The sequence below is a fragment of the Boleophthalmus pectinirostris genome, unplaced genomic scaffold, assembly GCF_026225935.1.
Source record: "Boleophthalmus pectinirostris isolate CB_2022bp ecotype Guang Dong unplaced genomic scaffold, ASM2622593v1 HiC_scaffold_12, whole genome shotgun sequence".
NCBI classification, from domain to species: Eukaryota; Metazoa; Chordata; class Actinopteri; order Gobiiformes; family Gobiidae; genus Boleophthalmus; species Boleophthalmus pectinirostris.
The window spans coordinates 28,160,199-28,181,009 of NW_026571018.1; the positions used below are offsets into that span (position 1 = coordinate 28,160,199).

Genomic DNA, 20,811 nt, shown 5'->3' on the forward strand with positions numbered 1-20,811 from the left:
AATTGCTGATTCTTGCACTTTAACGGAGCAGCTCTGAATTTCATTATACTATTGTATAATGACAATAAAGGCTTTCTATTCTATTCTATTCTAATTTGCGGTCATAAGTAATTTTTTACAACTGTTTTTATTATTATTATTAATATCTACACAACTGTTTGAGCAATTTTGTATCTTTCAGTAAAAATTCAACAAGAAAAATCTGTTAAAATTGACTTCATTTTTTAACTCTTTCGAAAACCAACTGGAAGGTTTCTTTTGTTTCCAAACTCCTGTGATACACTGTATGTTGAGTACTAACAGTAATAACAGTATTCATTGAGTATCTAATTGTACATAAGCTAAAAAAAAAAGTGAAGTGCATAACAAATAAGTGAATAGTTAAAAGTCTGTCACTGTAAGGTGGGTAAAGAGTCTTGCGCAAAAACACAATGAGTATATAAGGCTAGCAGCTGTAGGTTATACCAGACTGTTATTAGATGAGCAAGCATAATTTAAAAGGTTCTTACTCGATGTCTCTGTGAACAGAGCCTAGCAGGTCCTCTCTTTCTCGAAGGCTGAAGAAGTTGGTCTTTGTTTTGTGAAACTCGTTTGTGTAGTCCTAAAAGAAGAAAGATATCCAATAATCTTTATTTTTAAAGGGCCTACATTATACAATTTTCTGATTATATACATTATAATGTTGTTTCGTCATCAAAAACATACCTGGAATTGTGTGTTGTTTCACTCACACGTTTAATACACAAATCCTGCATATTTAGGCTAAGTTCACTCTTGCCAAACCAGTGTCTCTCTGTGTGTAAAAGCTGCACTGCCCCTCACAACAGCCACATGGGCAAGATCATTTGAATGAAATAGTGGCCATAGGCTTTTCTATGGTTTGTGCCTTTTTGATGAATGCAGTGTCCACAAACATGTATGTCCCATATCCACACACACGTGCGTCCCGTGCGTAGGAGCATATGGACTGTAAAAGTCTCAAGCAACACGCGAGTATAAAAGTTACTTCTTAAATTGTATCAAACAGAGGCAGGTGTTCTAACACAGATGTGTGAGATGTGCAGATGCTGAAACTTTAGACTAAACTGTTTCTTTAGATGTTCTTGGAGACAAAGCTAAAATAATCTTGACAGTTCCAGCGTCACCTCTGGTTAGTAATATTGGTGGAACGAAACAGAGGCTTTGACAAGGCTGGCTTTTTCTTTAGCTCACTTCATGGAATACCCCCTTGAGCTACTGTGTTACTGAAACAAAAGACAACTCACTTATGTTTTGGAGGAGGTAACAATATTCTCACATGGCTTGAAGCTCACCAGAGTCAATGTGTGTAATATAGGACCTTTAAGACTAAAAGCAACAACAACAACAAAAAAAACCACAAACCTGTAAAATGTCTCTGTGTCTCTGTAAGGTGTGCATCAAGGCTGCGTTATGAGGCAAAGTTCCTGCTGTGTATTCTGCCATTTTGCCATTTACAGATGCTAACTGTAAAACGAGAAGCAGAGCAGTTTAGTAACAAAAAATACATTATTAATTAAATTATATGTATACAAAGATCAATGACTGAATCAATGGGCCTACTTTTGCAAGAAGCTGCTCAATTTCAGTGGTCATGGCCACCATCAAATTGTCATGTGATGACCCAGTAGAATCAGACCTAAGTAAAGGGTAAAACATACAAATGAGAGACTGTAAGATTTTTATTTTTTATTTTTTAAAGCATAACAAAATCTGTATGCATCATTCACTGAGTACTAGGAAAGGAATAGGTAATTGCCCAACCTTGCTCTTTGGTTGATGCCCAGGCCATTGCTGCCACTGCTGTAACTTGTGCAGAGTTTGGAGAAAGACACCAACTTCAGGTCCAATTCATTTTCCAGCTGACGTGCCTGCTTCCGTAGATCTAAAAAATAAACAAAATGGATTTATGGAAATACTACAAATCCTTCTTGAATTGAAGTGAAAATATTTTATGGGTAATAATAATGATTAATAGGCCTAAAAGAGCCAACTTAGTTCACTATAAACTGTGTCTTTTAGTTTCCAACCGGTCTTAGTTGTCTTGTTGTAGATCGATTTTGGCAATGCATTGCCTGTCCCATAGTTCATTAATAATTCTATACATGCATTTAAATAAATCTTCTCAAAGATATTCTATGAAGTGCGGGGAAATGTAGGTTCACTTTGTATGAGGTTAGCTGAGACTCTTTAATCTAACGAATTTAATAATTAAATGCTGTACAAACCCAAAACACCAGAAAAATAGCTTTTTAAACTTGTTTTTAGTTAGTAACTTAGTAGATTTATACAGTTTATGTTAGCAACAACATTACGAGCTACCTGGTTTTATACAGTCTATGGTTGTAACGCTTTTATTTAACGTTAACTAAAAACTAAGCCAGAGCATAGAATATGTTATTAATATTTTGTTGGCATTTGGAGATTATATAACCTGTATATAAATCCATAAACTATAAAACTCTCAGTTTAAACGTGTACCTTCCCAATAGCCGCTGCTGCTCGACGCCATGTTTATTGTTGACATGTCATCTACTCCCGTAAAGTGAAGGTTACTGTCGCAATTTAATTTCAAACTACGACCTCGTGTGGCGATTAAGCTAAGCACATGTTTTGAGTCCAAATTATTGTAAAAAGTTGCCAGCAGAAAGCAGCAGAAACAGAAAGCCAGTGCATGTCCTGTGAAAATTACATGGGTACGTTTATTTCCACAAAAGCAGCTACGAGATTATAACTCTTAAATTTAACAACATTGCATCGCATTATTCTCTAAAGGTGAGCTGAAATTATTAGGAATTTAAATGCATACCGAATCTTGCTAACCATGCTATTCGGCTCTTCATACACAAACAGACCTTGTATTTTTTTAAATTGGTCTACCATTGCAATTTCCATTTTCATCATACCATTTTCATAACAAATAAAGAATGAAAGGAGTCATATATGGTTAAAATGCATGACTTTCATTTGGTAAATGTTGATGTTTGCTCATTATCTTTATTCATCGTCTTGTACAAAGGCAGTCATGGATATCACATTAACAGCAAACTCAAAGTGATTGATGTAAAAGACAATGACGTTTGTTGCCATCGCTGGAGCACATGGAGTTTCCGCTCTGAGCCAGGTGAGGTCTGCGATACATCTGTATCTCGGAAATGTCCTTTTTTCTGTCTTTCTTACATTTTGCCTTTTCAGTGATGTTTCTCTAAAAAATAAAAGCCAAAGTGCTATGATCGGCTGACATCAGTGAGCACCTGAAGTCCCGCTCAGGACCGGGCAGACTGGACCAGCCGCACCAGTGGAGCCAGGACATATTTTGGGAAGAGGATGCAGTGCAGGAGCGAGGTGAGGAAGACTGGGGAGAAGTGGGTGGGTGCTCCTCTCTCAGTGCTGGATCCTTCTGATGGACTGAATCTGGGGGGTCTGGGCATGGGTGCCGTACTCACGGTAACACTTGTACTCGCCTCCGTGGCAGTCACACTCCATGATGTACTGGTATCCGCGGTAACCAGGATACTGGTAGCACACAAAGCTGTGGCAAAATTACAGGAAAACATTATAATACAACTCAAGTTAAAAGGATTTATAAACAATGCATTACCAAAACTGGATGAGAGGTAATCATCAAACTGGTGCTTAAAAATATTCTTTAAAGATTACTTACGCGCCACACTGGATGTGCATGGAGCCAACCTCGTTGTGCATCCAGCCCATGGCCTGCAGAGAGGGGTAGTCGTCACACAGCTCAAACTGACGTCCCATCATGTTCTCTAGCTCATAGACGGTCATGCGGGAGTCCTTGTGGTTCTGGAGGAACAACGCACTTTAACTTCATGCTGAAAATGTTAAATATGAGTGAACAAGAGTTGTTACTCACAGCGCAGCAAATGGGCCTGAAGGAGATCATCCTCTCGATGCGGTAAGAGTTACTGCCCATGTAGGACTCAAAGCAGGGGTAATCTCCCTTCTCCAGGATGAACTGCTGCCCACAGAAGCTGGAGTGCTCATAGCCCACCCAGCTGCAAAAAGACACAAGACAGATATTGGAGGCACTGAACTATGCGTGATTTATAAACATGAAGAAAAACAGCAGTAAAGATAGAAGAGACACGTACGCGCCACACTCGACCTTCAGGGATCGGATGTTCTCCATGCCACACTCCATGATGTTCTGGCAGCAGGCGGTGAACTCCATACGTCTGCCCTGGAAATACCTCTGATCATAGACAGTGATCTGGAAAGAGACAGGAATAATTTAGCTTTAAACTCTCCAGACAGTTTCATAACTTTATTCATCACTTGGCTCACCTTCCAGGGACCCATAGGCATGGTGTTTGTGTGAGCCATTTTGTCCTTTTTATCAGTAATAACCTGTGAAAACATAAAAAAAAAAAAGAAACATAATTATTTTTTATTTTGATGGTAAAGTCTGTAAGTAACTAGTTACTAGTATCAGACTTTTGAGTTACAGAAATTAATTCATGATAACAATATTTCTTATATTTACTTTAGTCACTAAATTACTCGAGATAATTTGGTCACTCTTCTAACAGCAGCCTCTCTGTGTAGATGTGGCATTTTCTGTGATGTTTGTCTAACTTTGTGACCTACCGAAAATGGTGCTCGGAGCGTCGCAGGGTCCCACTGAACAGTCTGTGTATGGCCTGATTATGGGGGTATATATACCCCCTTTGGCCTCAGGCCTGAGGCAGATACGCCCGGTCCACAGCCTGGACTTGCGTCAGCAGTTTGTTTTGGCATCCATTGTCTTTCTCTGAGGGGTTAACACTGAGCTTCAGCTCCACACAAAGGGCATAGCTTGTGTGAGTTATTGTTTGGAATGATCTCATGAAGGCTTGGCTCTCAGGTCTTCAGGTCCAGGTAGAAATACATTTATTCTTTGTTGTAAAAAAAAAATGTTGTTTAAAAAATGATGTTGTTGTTGAATGAAATTTCAATGAAGGTTTGAATCAAAGAGTTGTCATTGTAGTGGATTTTAATTCTTTGCAAAAGGGGGACAACACATAACAGTACACAGATTGTTCAGCGCTGACATATCTAAACCAAAGAATGTATTTTTCCATTATAACCTGTAGGCAGAATTCATTTGAGATTTAGTAAAAATGCTTGTCTACAAGTCTCAGTCTAGTTTTAAACCTGCATACAGATTGCAGTGACACATTGGCAGCTGCAACTGACAGCTTCATAATTCAGTGCACAGTTCCTTTCAGAGGCCTTAAAATACGTATTACAAAAACATTCTTATTCTAGAGTCTCTAATCAGGGGAATATAAAGACACTTCATGAAATCATTGCTATTTCTCTCCAAGATGCCGTAAAACAACGTAACACAAAATGATTCATGAAATAATGACTATTGCAATGTCAGGATAGAACGGAACCTATAAAGAATTTCAGCCTTAATTATAACCTTGCTAATTGTTATTTTCTATTAAATTTCAATCAACAACATAAACACACATAACAGACATAAACAATGGATTGGCTTCTGACAATGTAATAGTTAAACAGTTGCAATGGACCTTGTTGCTATAGCTGTTGTTTTGGATCAGCGCAGGTTAGTTTGGGGTTGAAGGTTCAAACTTTAATACTGTGATGATGCTATCCTGGTATAAGGGGTGTAAGGGGAAAGCACTATGTGAATGAATGTCCTCACAATAGTTCAAATGTCTGTGTGTGTTTTTGCTGATAACAGCAGCTCAAACCTGACAAAGGGACCAGCAAACTCAGCAGGCCAAAGTGTAGAGGCTTGAGTGAGGTACAGCCTATAGACCAAAGCACTACACTATATGAATGCATACAGTGTCAGATATACACCAACTTAAAAGTTACCAACTACCTAATTATATAATACTTAATATTATCTAATATAATTGATAATAATATAATAAATATTATGCTAAATTTAATTTCTGAACTGATAATTCTCACCAAAAAATCTGACTGACACACAGGATGTATTAGCTGTGTTCATCAGTAGTGAACCAGTATTATTTCCAGTTTAGTTTGATTTTATTGTTTTGACTAATGATTTACATGGCCATGACATTTTTCTGTAACATTTGTTTTTTAGGTGTGTGATTCATATCTATATTCTAACATCTATTCTAGCAAAGCCAGGACTAACTTCTTCAGTAGCTAGTCATTTTAACTACATTATCTTGTCTGTTGTTGAAGCCAATTGTTGTTATGATTCACCACTGTTCAGCTATCACAGATTAGCTATCAGTTATTTAACTTGTCTCTCAAATCTTTAAGTTTGCCTCAGTTTAACCAAAAAATTTACTTGCAACCTATTAATATATCCTACTGCAATAATGATAGAATTTGCAATATTATTTATTACTGTTACCTGTGGTCAAAACGCATAATTTGACTGGTTTTATGATTTATATTTCCTATTCTACACTTTGTATTTTCAGTGTAAATATACATATTAAAGAAGTAACAGGCATTTGCAGTTGCTTTACTGTGCCTCTAGAGTGTACCCCCTCCACATTTCACTGCACCTCCGTCTGTCCTTGTGATGTATTGAGAAAATAATCTTACAGTTAATGCCCTTTTGGTGTAATTGGCTCTTTAATCACTTCACATAGAGAGAATTATATCAATCAAGCACAGGTCCCAAAAATCCTCTAAAACCCTTCTTATGTGAGAATCCACGTGCTATGAGTTTAGTTATTTGGTCAAAGGCAGGTATGTATGTATGTATGTATGGATGGATGGATGGATGGATGCATGGATGTGTGTATTTTATTCTATTTTGCTAATGTTTAACGACTATTATTTAATTAACAAACTTGTAGATATGGGTGACTGAAATAGGCTTATCCTTGTGGAAAAGTTACAACAGTCTGATTACTTTTCCAAGAGACTGAAGTATTTGTAATTTGTAATATTTATGCGGCAGTGTATATTTTTATGCTTTATATAAATTATAATATGCTCTGAACAACTCCAAATCCATCATTGTGTGATCAGACCAAATTTCCCCTTTTATTAAATAAATTTCATTTTGATGACGGTGCAGCAATTAGCCTACAAGGTTTATGTTATTTTCCTAAAATTATTAGGGAAATTAACTGAATATGGAGTATATGGTTTAGGTGGGATGATACTGGGTTGTTATAAATGCCCCTTTGACAACCAAACCGATGCAGTCAGTCATATTGTTTAAATTAGCATTGACACACAATACATTGTCTGGTGGTGCGTCTGTTGAGTTGAGTGGCGCGTAAAAACGCCTTTGCGCGGCGCCGATTGAGCGCAGGGTGATCAGCTGCCGCGTCGCGCGCAGGAGACGCCCCCCACGCGCCCTCCTCTTCCTCCTCCTTGACAGCAGCGACCATCTGGTGCCTCTGTTTAATTTGCGTGCTCGATTATTTCGGACTTCTTTTGGTCTGATTCAGCGGACATGCGAGCCGAGGAGGCGCAGTATATTGTGTTGTTTTTGCGCACATTGGAGAAAGGGTTCGTGCGCGCCTCGTCAGCGCAAGAGGAGCGACAGTCATAGACAGACTGCAGTCTTGTAATAAAGGAGATTTGAATTAAGCAGCGGATAATAGCAGCATCCGTGCAAGGGACGCGGTCGTTTAGTTCCTTGGGTTGGAAGAAGGGGGGGACGGGAGGAGGAGGAGCGGAGAATGAGCTATTCTTGTACCAGCAGAGGCAACAGCCAGGACGCAGCGAGCGCGAAGAAAGCAGCCGGTGGCGGGACTCATCCATCCACAGGCACGGACGCGGAGGCAGGTGGCAAGAACGGCACCAAGAGCGGGAGTCCCAAGGAGAAAGCAGCAGCCGGGATGAAAGTCAAGAAAGGCTCGGTCGACGTGGTGGGGGTCCCAGTGACCACAGAGGAGGAGCTGCTCACGAGCACCGGGATCACACCGGAGGACGTCTTGGGCTTACAAAAAATCACCGACAGTAAGTGCATCTGTAAACGGCAGTATTGTTGTTGTGATGTTTGGGGAGACAGAGTCACCCCAGTCTTCACAGATGACTCATACTTAACGTCGTTTCTGTGTCCTCTCGTTTTATGTAATTAGGCCCTGGTATTAAAACGAGTAAATATATGCGTAATGTGGATTAAACAGGGCTGGAGACAGTGGCCGTGTGGGGGAACAAAATGTGCTGTTGTGTTGTATTGAAAGTATGTGCTATTAGGCTATGTCAAATTGCAATGTTATATTTAAATAAGTTGACTAACCAATAATAACTAATGGCCAATCTAGTACTCTGACTTCTCAAAAAATACATTTAAAGTGCACTATGTAACTTTGGTGGTTGGTCTGCCATCTCCATTGAGGTATTATTTTCTTGATTTTCTCTGGAATGTTCCGCAGTTCACAGACATTAAACTTATCAATCGATGAATGAATTATCTATTCAGTTACAGATGTTTTTATTGCAAAATGAGATTAAACCAGGACTAAAACAGAAAAAATGTGAATGCACCAAAAGAGCCATGTGTTGCTCCTAAATTAAGAGTTTGTTAGTTTATGAATTTATTTTGTAAAGTCTCCCAATACTATTCCACTCAGAGCTATGATTGTAGTGTTATGATTCTGTTGTAGTAAAGTCAAAGACAGGTGACGACTCGGATTGTGTGAGGCCAGATAAATCAGTGGGAGATTTATATTCTGTTTTTTTATTTTTATTTTTTTCAACCAGTAAGCCAAAATCCCATACAGTTGAGCCCCTGTTTTAGTGAAAAGGAAAGAAGTCAGTTTGGTGTGAGGTCTTCAAATATGTTACAGCAAAGTGTTGAAGATGGAAGAAATGTGTATCACTTTGATACAATGTGGCAGTGGGTCATTTTAGTGCATTTGGCAGATCCTCCAGTGAAAAGTGGCCTACTCAACACGTAAATTTTGGTTCATGCAAAAATATTGAGAACATTAAAATTGACAACAATATACATTTCAAGTTCAAGGAGTTGAGGTATATTACTACCTGGGGTCACACTGAACAATGTATGTTTGTGTGGGGCATTTGACTCTCACAACTGGCATGATTTAATGAACCAATGATGTCCCTGGTCTTACTAAAGTGCATTTTTACAGAAGCATTGAGCTATTTTTATTTTATTTCAAACTTAAGGGTGTGCACATCAAGTTAAAACTTTTTTCTGAAAAACACAATATTTACAACAATATAAGTGGAAGCACAAAACAATTATAGTGACCAACTTTTGAGTTTTGACCATCATTTGGGAATTCAGTCAAGAAATCAGTAAAGAAAATTGCTGCAAATTGCTGAAAATTTAAAACTGTTTCATCTGGCTATCATTATTATAAGTATTCACCCTTATTATAAACTGTACATGTTATTACAAAAAGCTTTGTCTGCTTAACATATTAAGCATATATGTTGTTATGTTCTTATATGTTGCATTTCTAAGAAGCTTTTGAAAACAAACCTGCAGCCAGCCATTAGCTAACAGGTGGCATCAGGGCACTCAACTATTTAAAGCAGAGAGCAGCACTTATACAACAATGTTGTATTAGCATAATGCAATGAGAGTCTCACTGTTGTAGTGGGACAAAAAGAGAACTAAACAAGGCTTTTGCATCACATTTTCTCATGAGTAAAGCAATGTTAGGAATGCACAATGGAAAAACAACAACAAAAATGCAGTTCTACTTCCTGTTAACATCCCATATCAAGATAAATCAAACTGTGTTATGATTAGCCACAGATTTTAGCACAAAGAAACTTCATCATTCATCATCATTATAATTCTCACACACAACAGTGTTAATTTGTATTTTTATCTTACTTTGAATGCTGACAGAGATTTGTCATTTTCTTAGAAACTGACATTGTTTTGTGTGGTCAAATAGGATTGGTTTGCTTTGTTAGATGCTTTGTTCAGTCTGGTGGTTTGATTCCATCCACCTCTGCTCGTAGGTGTTGACTGTGTTTGGTGTAGTCTTTGTATTGGTCACTGTCCTGTTGCCCTGGGATGAGAATATCTGAATGATTTAGTCTCCCACTCTAAATCCTGATTTGGTCCAGCAGCGTCATCTCCGGAGGCAGAGAAACATGTGCAAATCGTCACAACAACAACCACGCTATCACTACGGCAACGTGCTACACAATCACTACGGCAACACAAAGCATCTCCTGCTGTCTGCTCCCACACACTTCCTCCTCTGAAACTACATGCAGTTTTTAGTGTTTTTAGATTGAATTTATACTGGAAGTGTGATGCTTTTTGTTTTTCATTGCTGATACATACTATACATGCATTTTAAAAATTTAACAAAACATAATTATGCTATAGACTGTAAATGATCAGTTATAGCAGAGGATTGGGGCCAGATTTTGACATTGTTGTAATAAAGTAGTGGCAATTTTCAACAACACTGGTTTTCAGTGTTTTTTGCTGTGGAAAATTTAGAAAACAAAAATGTAATATGGATGGTTTAAATTAGGTTATGTAATGTGATATTTAACCTTGAGTCATACTTTTCTTTTTGAAAAAACAAGATCATTCTAAAACTGTTCATGAAAGGGCCTATTTTCTTTTCTGTTTTCTTTCTATTCTTACCACATATACTTCCATATTTTTCCAGTGTTCTTCATATTAACTATCCATTCTCATCTCTATATGTAATAGTCCTGAACATCATGTCAGTCTTTGACCATATAAAGTGCTTCTGTGTACAGTCCAACTAAAGTCCTTTGATTCACTTGCTGCAGTATTTTCTTCAGCACATGTCTGCAGATCCGTGCTTCTGTCGAGCTTAATTAAGATTTACACAGAACTCTCAGGATGACTCTGATCCCAAATGTTGGACTTAATCTGTGATGACACTTTACAACAAGCGCAGAAATCTGTCCCTAGAGTCACCATAATGATGCACTGCCAAGTCTGTCGAATGGGGACAGACACTTATTTTCTGCCTCACTGGTTATTTATTGTACATTCTAATTATTATTATTCAGTAGTTATGTTATTGCAAGCAAATAAATATTCAAGACATTCCTGGTGATTGAACAAAATAATTGTTATTATTATTGTTACAATAATAAAATTTCAAACTTGATTTTGATATTTTATTTTTTATATATTATATTTATATTTTATATATATTTTTTAAGGCAATATGCACATATTTTGTATATATTATTATTTATATATTACCATGTGATCTCACCCAGTACTGATAAAATTATACTTGAAAGGTCAGACTTTTTTTTCAGTAGAAAATTGATTTTGCCAAATAATTTCAGACAAGGCAATCAGCACAGATATCTCATACATAGAGGCTCAGTCTCCACCATATTGTTTCTATCAAATGTTTTTCTATTGCTTTTCACTGACTTTTATGGGAAGAGGTAGTTTTACATTTAAGAACAGAATGCTCAAAATTGACTAAAAAGTTTTAGAAACTGACAAAATTTTGATATTTGGGCAGTTAATGCTTGTTTCTTGTGGAGTTTACATCTGTACATCTGTTTACAGTAGGCAGGTGGCAAAAAACGATAAAGTATCCAGCCTTGTCAGGTTACATACAGGTTTAGTCTACATTGCACTGTACAATTTTTAATTTAAGCATGAAATGGTAACAGTGTAGATGAAATATTCTAGAAAAGGCCATAATCATACTCCCACCATAAAATAAAATTTAAAAATCTACAGCACAGAGCTCCCATAACCCACTTTTGCTACTGTTCTGGTCCAGGTAGAATCTCTGTAAATGGGCCAGCAGCAGGTGAAATAACCAGGTTGCAGAGAATAAGCCTGTCACAATTACACATTCTGAAGTGAGATATATTGCTGAAAAAAATATAGATGATAAATGATAATTTTGAAAACATAGAAGTTATTTATTCAATCCTCCAAAGCTCAAATATTTTTGTAGTACAGAAAAATAACTAAATAACTAGTAGAATTTAAAAGTCCCCAGGATAAATATTGGCCTTCAAAAGTATTGTTCCATCAAAATCTATTGAATGATAAGTCGATATAGTAATTATGATGGCAGGCCTAGAATAGAGAATCTCTTTATGATAAGATTAATGTACTTTTGTGTTATTACTGTTCACTCATTATAAAGCCATTGTAACACACACACAGATCATTGTAGCTCATCCCATTTTTTTCAATTACATTTACATGCTGTTCTCAGGTTTGCTCCACTGTCTGTGTTTTTTGGGTCAAGTTAACTGAATACATAATATAAACTTATAATAACTCAAATGCAGATATTAAATGTGATGGCTAAGCAGGCACACCCTGTTTTCAGACACCACTAACAATACTGTGTCAACCATTTAAGTGAATTCAAGTGGGAAGACCGCATTTCTCTATTTGTTCTTCGTGTCTAAAGTACAGCTTACAACTTCTCTTTTCACTTCACTAAGATCATGCAGATTATGTTTACAGCTTTGCATACAGTAAATATTAATTATGATGTCATGAAATGGGTTGTTACAGTTATTTACATATATGCTGGCTCATTTCAAATAAGGTGACTTGTGGGGCACTTTTCAGGGTGTACCCTATAAATTAAAATATGTTGTCCATATTCACCATATTCACAATCCCAATTGTTATAACTTGCTGCCTAATACCCTCTCTCATCTGTCTCTCACTCAATTATCCTCTTGGGGTGTCATTAACTTTTAGCACCAGCATCAGCAGCCTCCAGTGTTAACCAGGGTAAACCTTTGCTGATTAAGTATAACTTCACTTTACACTTTTTGCATAGGGAGGTTGTTGTCCTCCTAAATCTTGTCAAACGTAGCAGGATTCAGCTCTTTGAAATAAACTGACCAGACAGTGTGATGCTGACTGGCTCTCTGTTCCACTTTAGGACGTTTTGTGTGGGGAGATTGTGACATAAATGCATAAACATGAGCAGGATATACCAGGAGCAAAACCACTATTCCTCTGAGATTTAAAAGCTCATGCAGGCAATAGCAGGCACACAAGGCACAGTAGCACTGGTTTAGTGACAAAAAACAAATCTATTCATTTTCAGGTTTGAGTATGGAGTGGCATCTGAAAACATATTGATAAATTAAGTGTTGCCTTTATGGGTTTTTCAATTCTGAATTAAAATTTCAGCATACCTTTGTATTTAGTTTTTGTGCTACTTTTTAGAAAAAAATGTGAGCCACTTAGGAGTCCAAAATCCAGCAAAACCTTCTTGACCTTCAGTTGACCTTTACCTTTAAAACTCAAAATTTAAAGGCAAACAACACAATACATTTTCACGCATATCAGCCACTAAATCATAATACCACTTTGCTGCATATGCATGATAATAAAATAATCATTCATCATAAATTGTTAATAATTTGCATAATTCTTTTAGCTTGAATACACTTTTATTACTTTATGGCTGAAATGGTCATCAGCATTATAGTAAACAGAAGCTGATAATCTTACACTACCTTATTAGTTTCCTGTGCTACCGTGTTGTGGTTGTGCCACTGTGTAATAACATTACATTATGTGGTAGAAGATAAATAGGTTATTTTTGTCATTTCCTTGGAACCAGATCACAATTTCGAAATCATCATGGTTTATGTAAAGGTTGAAACTTTATCTTATCTTTTCAGTTTTAAATAAACTAATGTCAGTATCATACAGTATTTCTGCAATGGCTAAATGTTACAGAAGAAATTTTCTATTATAATTATTTACAGCCAGTCAGCTGTACTCAAGATGTGGATGTGTACCACTGAGGTACACAGAGGGTGCACAGGTGTATCTATAATAGTGTAATTTTGAGTTTGTTTGGTTTTTCTGTTTTGGTGGTTCAAGACAGTGGGATATTTTACATGTATGGGTTATTAACTGCTAACATATAATATATTTAGATTATCATGTTACCCTTTATTGTTTTGAAAATGCTATATTCGCCGAAAAGAAAGTATTTGTTTTTGACTCTTTTGTATCATGTTTATGTATGTTTATGGAGAACTGACATGTGGGAGTGTGGATGACATAGGCTTGTGGGTTGATCATTGCACAGAATCTTTTACAGCTAACTGTAAGGAGGGTTCTAATAGGACCTGGGAGAGAGCACTAAAATACTGAAATATACATGGATGGCATCTAAAACCTCGTGTCTAATGTTTTAGATGTGGCAACAACATGAGGGATGAGAAAAGCTAAGAAAAACGATTTTGTATAATCTCATCTAATTTTAACTATAACCTAACATTTTATTCATTTTTTGCTGTAGTGGATAGTGCATGTGTGTTTGTCAGCTCTCCCTGAGTGTCTGCACCGGCGACAATAATGAGCACTGACACAGGCTGGAGATGGCAGCAGGGATTAAAGAACAGAAATAAACCTCCTCTTCATCACTACCACCGCTGTGTTTGGAACCCCTGCAGAAAAGACTGAGAAGGGGCACTTATGAAGCTCTTATATTTGTTTTATGTCTTGAAGATTATCCAAATTATTGTTTTACTAGAAAAAAAAATGCTGACTAAAATACTAAGATACCGATTGGGTTCATTACAGTAAAATACCCTTCACCACCCATGTTTGCTCTGTTTGGTGGCAGTTCTTACTATCCCTCTTAATCACAATTATTATTATTAGAATGGGTTTTGTGATATTGGTATTGTCTTCTTATTTATGGTTACCTCTTGTGTGAAATGTGTGTTTCTTGTCTCTCAGATTACCTGTGCAGTCCAGATGAAAACGTCTACAACATTGACTTTACCAGATTCAAGATTAGAGACATGGAGACGGGCACTGTGCTGTTTGAGATCACCAAACCTCCATCAGCAGGTCATACGTCATATTTATACCAGAAACTGACAGGCAAAACACTATGATCCTTAAATGATGATCCTTAAAGGTGCACTGTGTAACTTTTCTGATGGCAAATACAACACCTGTTTGTCTCAGTGGGGATGCTATTGCTCTGCCTGCAATGTTCTACAGTTTGCCATTAAACCTATCAATCAGTGTTTTGTTATTGCTTCCCTGTAATTTGGTGTGCTTTTCTCCATCAAGATAGCTATGTTTATTGCCATACTGTGAAGCATACTGAGAAAAACAATGACATCTTCCCTGAAATAAAATCAGGTCATATCAGGGCAGTAAATGTTTTTTTTTTTTTTTACATTTTTATTTCATTGCTATTATTTAAGTATTCCTTTAGATAATAAAGTTGTTTTAGTCTATTATCAAATGTTATGTATCTTGGATGTGTTTAACGTCTATGAACTAGATCCCTAAATCTAATTGCAATTGCAAAAACTGTAAAAAAAAAAAAAAAAAAAAAAAAATCTGTTAAATCCTATCAAAATCACGCAACTTTATTACCTGAAATATAGTCCAACATGTAGCATGGCGAAGAGTTTGTCAGTGTATATACATCTATATTTGTAAGCAATGTATGCTAAGTTTGTATTTTGTATTTATTTTTTTGTATCATATTCAGATAAAGCAGGAGAAAAGAGGGACATCGACCCAAATGCAGGCAGGTTTGTCCGATACCAGTTCACTCCGGCATTTCTACGACTGAGACAAGTTGGTGCCACGTGAGTTATGGATTATACTTACTAACAACCAATCAGTAACACCAAGAATGATCATTTATTGTAATGTTTATTGCACTTTGATTTCTTTATTTTTATTACAGAGTTGAGTTCACCGTTGGTGACCTGCCCATCGAAAACTTCCGGATGATCGAGCGGCATTATTTCAGGGAGAAGCTGCTGAAGAGTTTTGATTTTGAGTTTGGGTTTTGTATGCCGAACAGCAAGAACACCTGTGAACATATCTACGAGTTCCCCCCATTGTCAGAGGACACCAGTAAGTCACACTTAAGATTTTGCCAGGGTAGTGTCCATAGAACTCTCTGATTGCTGCTAACTCTATTTGCCATTTTGCAATCCCTGCTGATGGTAATGTATAAAACGTGCAATACTGAATGGCTCCCAAATTATGTTGCTAAGTTTATTATTATTATTTTTTTCATTTCATTTTTCTGTTCATCTTAAATTACCTAAAATAATAATTAGAGCCCGACCGATATATCGGTTGGCCGATATTATCGGCTGATACGGGCAACTTTAGGCATATCGGCTATCGGCCGATATTTCACGTGGGCATGTTATACCTCCTTATAAAGCTTAGACTCTCTACATTCTGTTCATTTAATCCAATTTACAGACAGATAAATGTCCTAATATGTGGCTCCACATCAGTATTTATCTACGGAGTCATTTGTCTGTGTGTGTCCGTACTGTCCCTGAACACACCACAGGGTCGCTTCACTCACGTGTGTTTGTTTACACCTGCAGACACAGATCCAAACACTGAGATTATATTCTTTTTACGGACAATCGGTTTGAGTCTGGATTAAAAGGACATTTATTAGTGCAGATTTGTGATGTGAGGAGGAGACTGTATGAGCGGTGAGTGTTGGAAATATGTCGACTCTGAAGCTAGTTTTTGTCATTTGTTATGGGTTAGCTGCTGTAGCTCCCGCACATAAACAGACTGTTTCTATTGGTCTATTGTAAAGTGACTATATTGGCCGTATATTTGCTACTGGACCTGCACTGATATGTAAATGAGCTGTGAATAGACGTGTGAATTATGACATTTGCGCATATAATTAATTACTGCGGCGCGCACGTATTTACGGCTAAAGGCTAATAGCGCTACTTTCTTTACTAGTTATGAGTCCGTCGCGAACGAAATGACTCTTAGAACCGGCTCTTTAAAGGGAACGACGGGAGCCTGATCCTTATTGGGAGCCGTGTTTTCTCTTTTTCTCACTTTTTTTCTCTTCACGCCGCCTGATTCGTGGTTTGACAGCGGCAGCGGCTCAAAACGAAACTTTGAGAAATTTGCGTGTACGTAGGATTAAAAAAAATTTAAAAAAGAGCATATTTTACTGTAGTTTAGCATAAAATAAATAAATCCCGGTTTAGTCCTTTTTCAGTCCTGGTTTAGACCTGGTTCAGTCCTGATTCAGTCCTGCTTTAGACGTGCTTTAGTCCTGCTTGCAACAAAACAATCTGAAGAGCCACTTGGGAGCCAAAAGAACCAGCAGCTTTTAGTGAGCCGAGCCAAAAGAGCCGGTTCTCTAAAAAGAACTGGAATACCCATCACTAGTGTCTAGAATGTGATGCAAAAATGCCATTAAGCCAACCTACTGTCTGTAAATATGATGTAAAGAGGCAGAATAACAATAAATGTTGCCTAAATAAACCCAATTTAAAATCCACCAGACCCAAACCTAAGTTTTTTAAACAATTCAACATTTACAGTGAATTTTTACATCACTAAATATATCGGCGATTATATCGGCTATAGGCAGCGCCAACTCCCATTATATCGGTTTCATATCGGCCACAGCAAAATCCATATCGGTCGGGCTCTAATAATAATAGTCCACCAACTAAATAAACTGGTAGAAACTACAGAAATTACAATGACACAAAATCAAGAAATGTAACTAATCAGTATTTTAATTTTATTAATTCATTCATTCATTCATTTCTTTATTTATTTATTTATTGTTTTATTGATGATATCACTTTAAAAAGTTCTTTCAGTGTAGCAGCAGAGGGGGCTAGCCCTCAGCGCGTGAGTAGTTCCTGAAACAATTCCCACACATGAACATAAGACCTCATTTGTTTTATCAGATTTTTCAAGTGTAAACTCTATTTAAAATGATCCCTCTCTTCTCAGTTAGTGTGACCACTGACGTATTGAGGAGTTGAGAAGTTCAGGAGGCAATTGTATAGAAATTACTTATTTCGGTTTACTACTTTTTATTCTCCCAGTCAGTTGTCATAGTTGTATGTGTTTTGAATTCATACACAAAATGCATTAAAGCTTTTCTTCTTCATATAGCTGAATATCATATTGACATATTTAACAACTGAAAACCCCAAGCCACTTGAACTATATGCTATAAGGTAAATATTATTATCTTTGTGTTACAGTTCGAGAGATGGTCCTGCACCCATACGAGACACAGTCCGACAGTTTCTATTTTGTGAACAATAAACTGGTGATGCACAACAAGGCAGACTACTCTTACAATGGCGGTACATAGAGAAATATACAGAAATAGACTGAAGCAGGCTTGGACATTTGGACCAGCTCACCAGGAGACCCAGACCCTCCAAATGCCTCCCTTCTGACCTGGTCTGCGGTGTGTGTTTTAAACCAGCAAAGTCAAATTGCTCTTTTGCCACGTCAACAAGTCAAAATAATAATAGAAGATATTTTTTTCATTCCTGTAAATGTCTTGAAAAATAATTTGTATAATTAAAGGCGCACTTTGTAACTTTTCTGATGATGGGTGCAGCACCTGTTTATCTCCATGGAGCCCTGTTGCTTTTCTTGGAATGAGTCACAGTAACTTCTGAATATATCATTGGTTTAATTAAAATACAAAATAATATGTATCCTTTCTGCATGCATGGTCACCCCTCCACAGATCTGACGTCTAAATTTATCTGGTGGCTTGACTCCATGAAGATAGATTAGGTTAATTCTAAATGCTGGAACATTCCAGGCAGAGCAATAGCATCCCCATGGAGACAAGTAGCAAACCCTCCTCCATAAAAGTTACATAGCTACCTTTAAAGGGACTATATATAGCTGAGGTGATTTAAAAATATATTAATAATATTACTGTATCATTACAGTCTAACCGCTACTGTTAAACACCCTCCCAGGCAAATGCAGTATGTATGATATTTCACTGTTAATACTTCCTCAGGGAAACATCATCTTGAACCAATAAGTAGCTGTTAAATTTACATAATGATGTGACGATATATCTGATCTGATCGCTGTTACAATATGATATTTCAGTTATTTCACCTCTCTCTCTCTCTGAAGTAGCAAATGACTATAGTTACCTTTTAAAAATATAACAACATTTATTGAACTGTGATCAAATGAAGCATGCGATCTAGATCTAGATAAGAAAATCATGGCCTTTTTTTTTTTTTTTTTTTTTTTTTTGCATATCTTCCACTGATTCACAGTTTCGATCATGGCAGCCACAATGATTTTTAAATGAGCAACCTACATTTGTAATTATATAAGTCTAGTTGTGAATAGAATAATGATACCAAAAAAAGTTTCTTAATTATCTTAATAGTTTGAAATCGTTTGATAAAGTGAGTTTGAAGTAAATGTGAAATGGTTAAATATGCATAGGAAGCAAAAGTCACAGTTGCTCCATGCTTCAGCAAGTGTGACATGGGGTAAAATTGTCAGGAGGGCTGGGCCCATCAGCAGGATTGGCTGCTGTACATGTTTTCAGTTGGAATATATTTTAAATATGCACAACAAAGAAAAACATGACTGACCATAATGAAAAAGTTCCTATAAGGACCAAAAACTGCAAGTCAGCAGAATGATATCATCATTTCTATAACTTGTACTGCATACAATACTTACATGACTACATATAGTCCCTTTAAAACATTTTTTGTATGTCTGTCTGAAGCATGCTTCAACTCTGGTTCATTGACTCTTTGACAGTTCACAGTAGATTACAATAATAAAATAAACTTTGAAACCTATAGCACCTTTTGTAGACACCACCACAGAAATATTAGATGTAGACTGTGATTGTACTTCCTGTTTCATTTGGCATTGATTTCTTTTGTCCTGTGTCTTGTACTCCCAGTAGTTTTTGCTGAAAGCACAACTGTGTTATGTGTGTACCAAACCCAAATTTCAAAGGTAGTTGTAGATACAATTATGAAAATCTTGAAGTTGCACTATTTGTGGAAGTATATTTTTGTTACTTAAGGAAAGGATATTACAGTAATAAAGGTTCCTTACCAGTTGGGTCATGGCAAGACATTGTTTAAAAGTGGTAAAAGTAGTTTAATAGAGTAATAGGTATGGTGACTAGTGTATAAGTGGAAGTTAATTCTCACACTAAACAAAATGAGGACTTGTCTATTTTATGTAATTCTAACCAGTTTTGTATTTCAAGATGGATTAGAATAAGAAAAATATACTTGATGATAACATACCAGATATATTTTAAGCATGTCAAAAAAATAGTAAATAAATAAATCAAGGCTGATGCCATTTAAATAATTATAACTTGCATGCATTATGTGCATTGTAAAACATTCCTGTGAGTAAGGACCTGAGTGATTACAAAATCCAGACTTTTATAGCCCCATTCATACTACTGTATCACAAATGACCAAAAGTAATATCTACGTTAGTTCAAATGAAATGACTTGAACAGTTTTATTGAACTTTCATTGAATATTTTGATTTGTTAATGGAATGTATTTATTTATTCTTCTGCTTAGATATTCACCAGCAAATCCAAAAAACTAGATTCAAAAAAGTGTAATCGATTATTACTGTATTGTGAAATATTTGAACTGAGTTGTATATTTTTGCTGTGGTTTTGTTTTTGTAGAGATTCACAACAATGGTATTGTCCTACTAAGGACATACCAAGAACTGCAAAACATAATAAGAATCCTGCATACTGTGCCTTGAAACGACATCACTCAAGTTCAAAAACAAAGGTTAATGTCAAAAATATACTTGTATGTGGTGATACTTTTGCATAGGGGCTAAGACAAATTTTAAAACATAATAAATAATTAAATTTAAATAGTTTGGCCAGTACAGTTGTAACATATGTCATAATTCATTAGCAAAGAAATGCACAAAAAGAGAAAGGGACAAAAAGGAGATTGTTTTGAATGTTTTTGAAAAGTGAAAAACATTTTAATGGAAATGCCAGATGCATTTAAAACTGTAATATTTGTTTCTGAAAA

The 20,811-nt window shown here is 36.4% G+C and overlaps 3 protein-coding genes across 6 annotated transcripts; 1 reads left to right on the forward strand and 2 right to left on the reverse strand.

Moving 5' to 3' along the window:
* Window positions 1–370: 370 nt before the first annotated feature.
* On the reverse strand, window positions 371–2,567 carry LOC110155917 (Golgi SNAP receptor complex member 1-like). Its single transcript, XM_055148738.1, has 5 exons — window positions 2,500–2,567; window positions 1,783–1,903; window positions 1,582–1,657; window positions 1,384–1,485; window positions 371–601 (listed from the first exon to the last, which is right to left on the reverse strand). The coding sequence occupies exons 1-5, from the start codon at window positions 2,543–2,545 to the stop codon at window positions 506–508; spliced, it is 441 nt and encodes a 146-aa protein (XP_055004713.1). The 5' UTR covers window positions 2,546–2,567; the 3' UTR covers window positions 371–505.
* Window positions 2,568–2,661: 94 nt separating this feature from the next.
* Window positions 2,662–20,771, forward strand: LOC110155931 (protein unc-119 homolog A-like). 4 transcript variants are annotated; one of them, XM_055148741.1, is made up of 8 exons: window positions 2,662–2,714; window positions 3,038–3,142; window positions 3,214–3,363; window positions 7,706–7,962; window positions 14,687–14,800; window positions 15,459–15,558; window positions 15,660–15,832; window positions 17,980–20,771. In XM_055148741.1, exons 4-8 carry the CDS (start codon window positions 7,842–7,844, stop codon window positions 18,090–18,092), a joined length of 621 nt encoding a protein of 206 aa, XP_055004716.1. In that variant the 5' UTR covers window positions 2,662–2,714; window positions 3,038–3,142; window positions 3,214–3,363; window positions 7,706–7,841; the 3' UTR covers window positions 18,093–20,771. The 4 variants fall into 4 exon arrangements, with proteins under 4 accessions (XP_055004716.1, XP_055004717.1, XP_055004718.1 ...); XM_055148742.1 differs by having other exon boundaries at window positions 3,042–3,142; XM_055148743.1 differs by lacking the exon at window positions 7,706–7,962.
* Window positions 3,354–4,377, reverse strand: LOC110155921 (beta-crystallin A3-like). The gene is made up of 5 exons (XM_020920098.2): window positions 4,327–4,377; window positions 4,134–4,252; window positions 3,896–4,037; window positions 3,683–3,825; window positions 3,354–3,550 (listed from the first exon to the last, which is right to left on the reverse strand). Exons 1-5 carry the CDS (start codon window positions 4,363–4,365, stop codon window positions 3,403–3,405), a joined length of 591 nt encoding a protein of 196 aa, XP_020775757.1. The 5' UTR covers window positions 4,366–4,377; the 3' UTR covers window positions 3,354–3,402.
* Window positions 20,772–20,811: the final 40 nt, after the last annotated feature.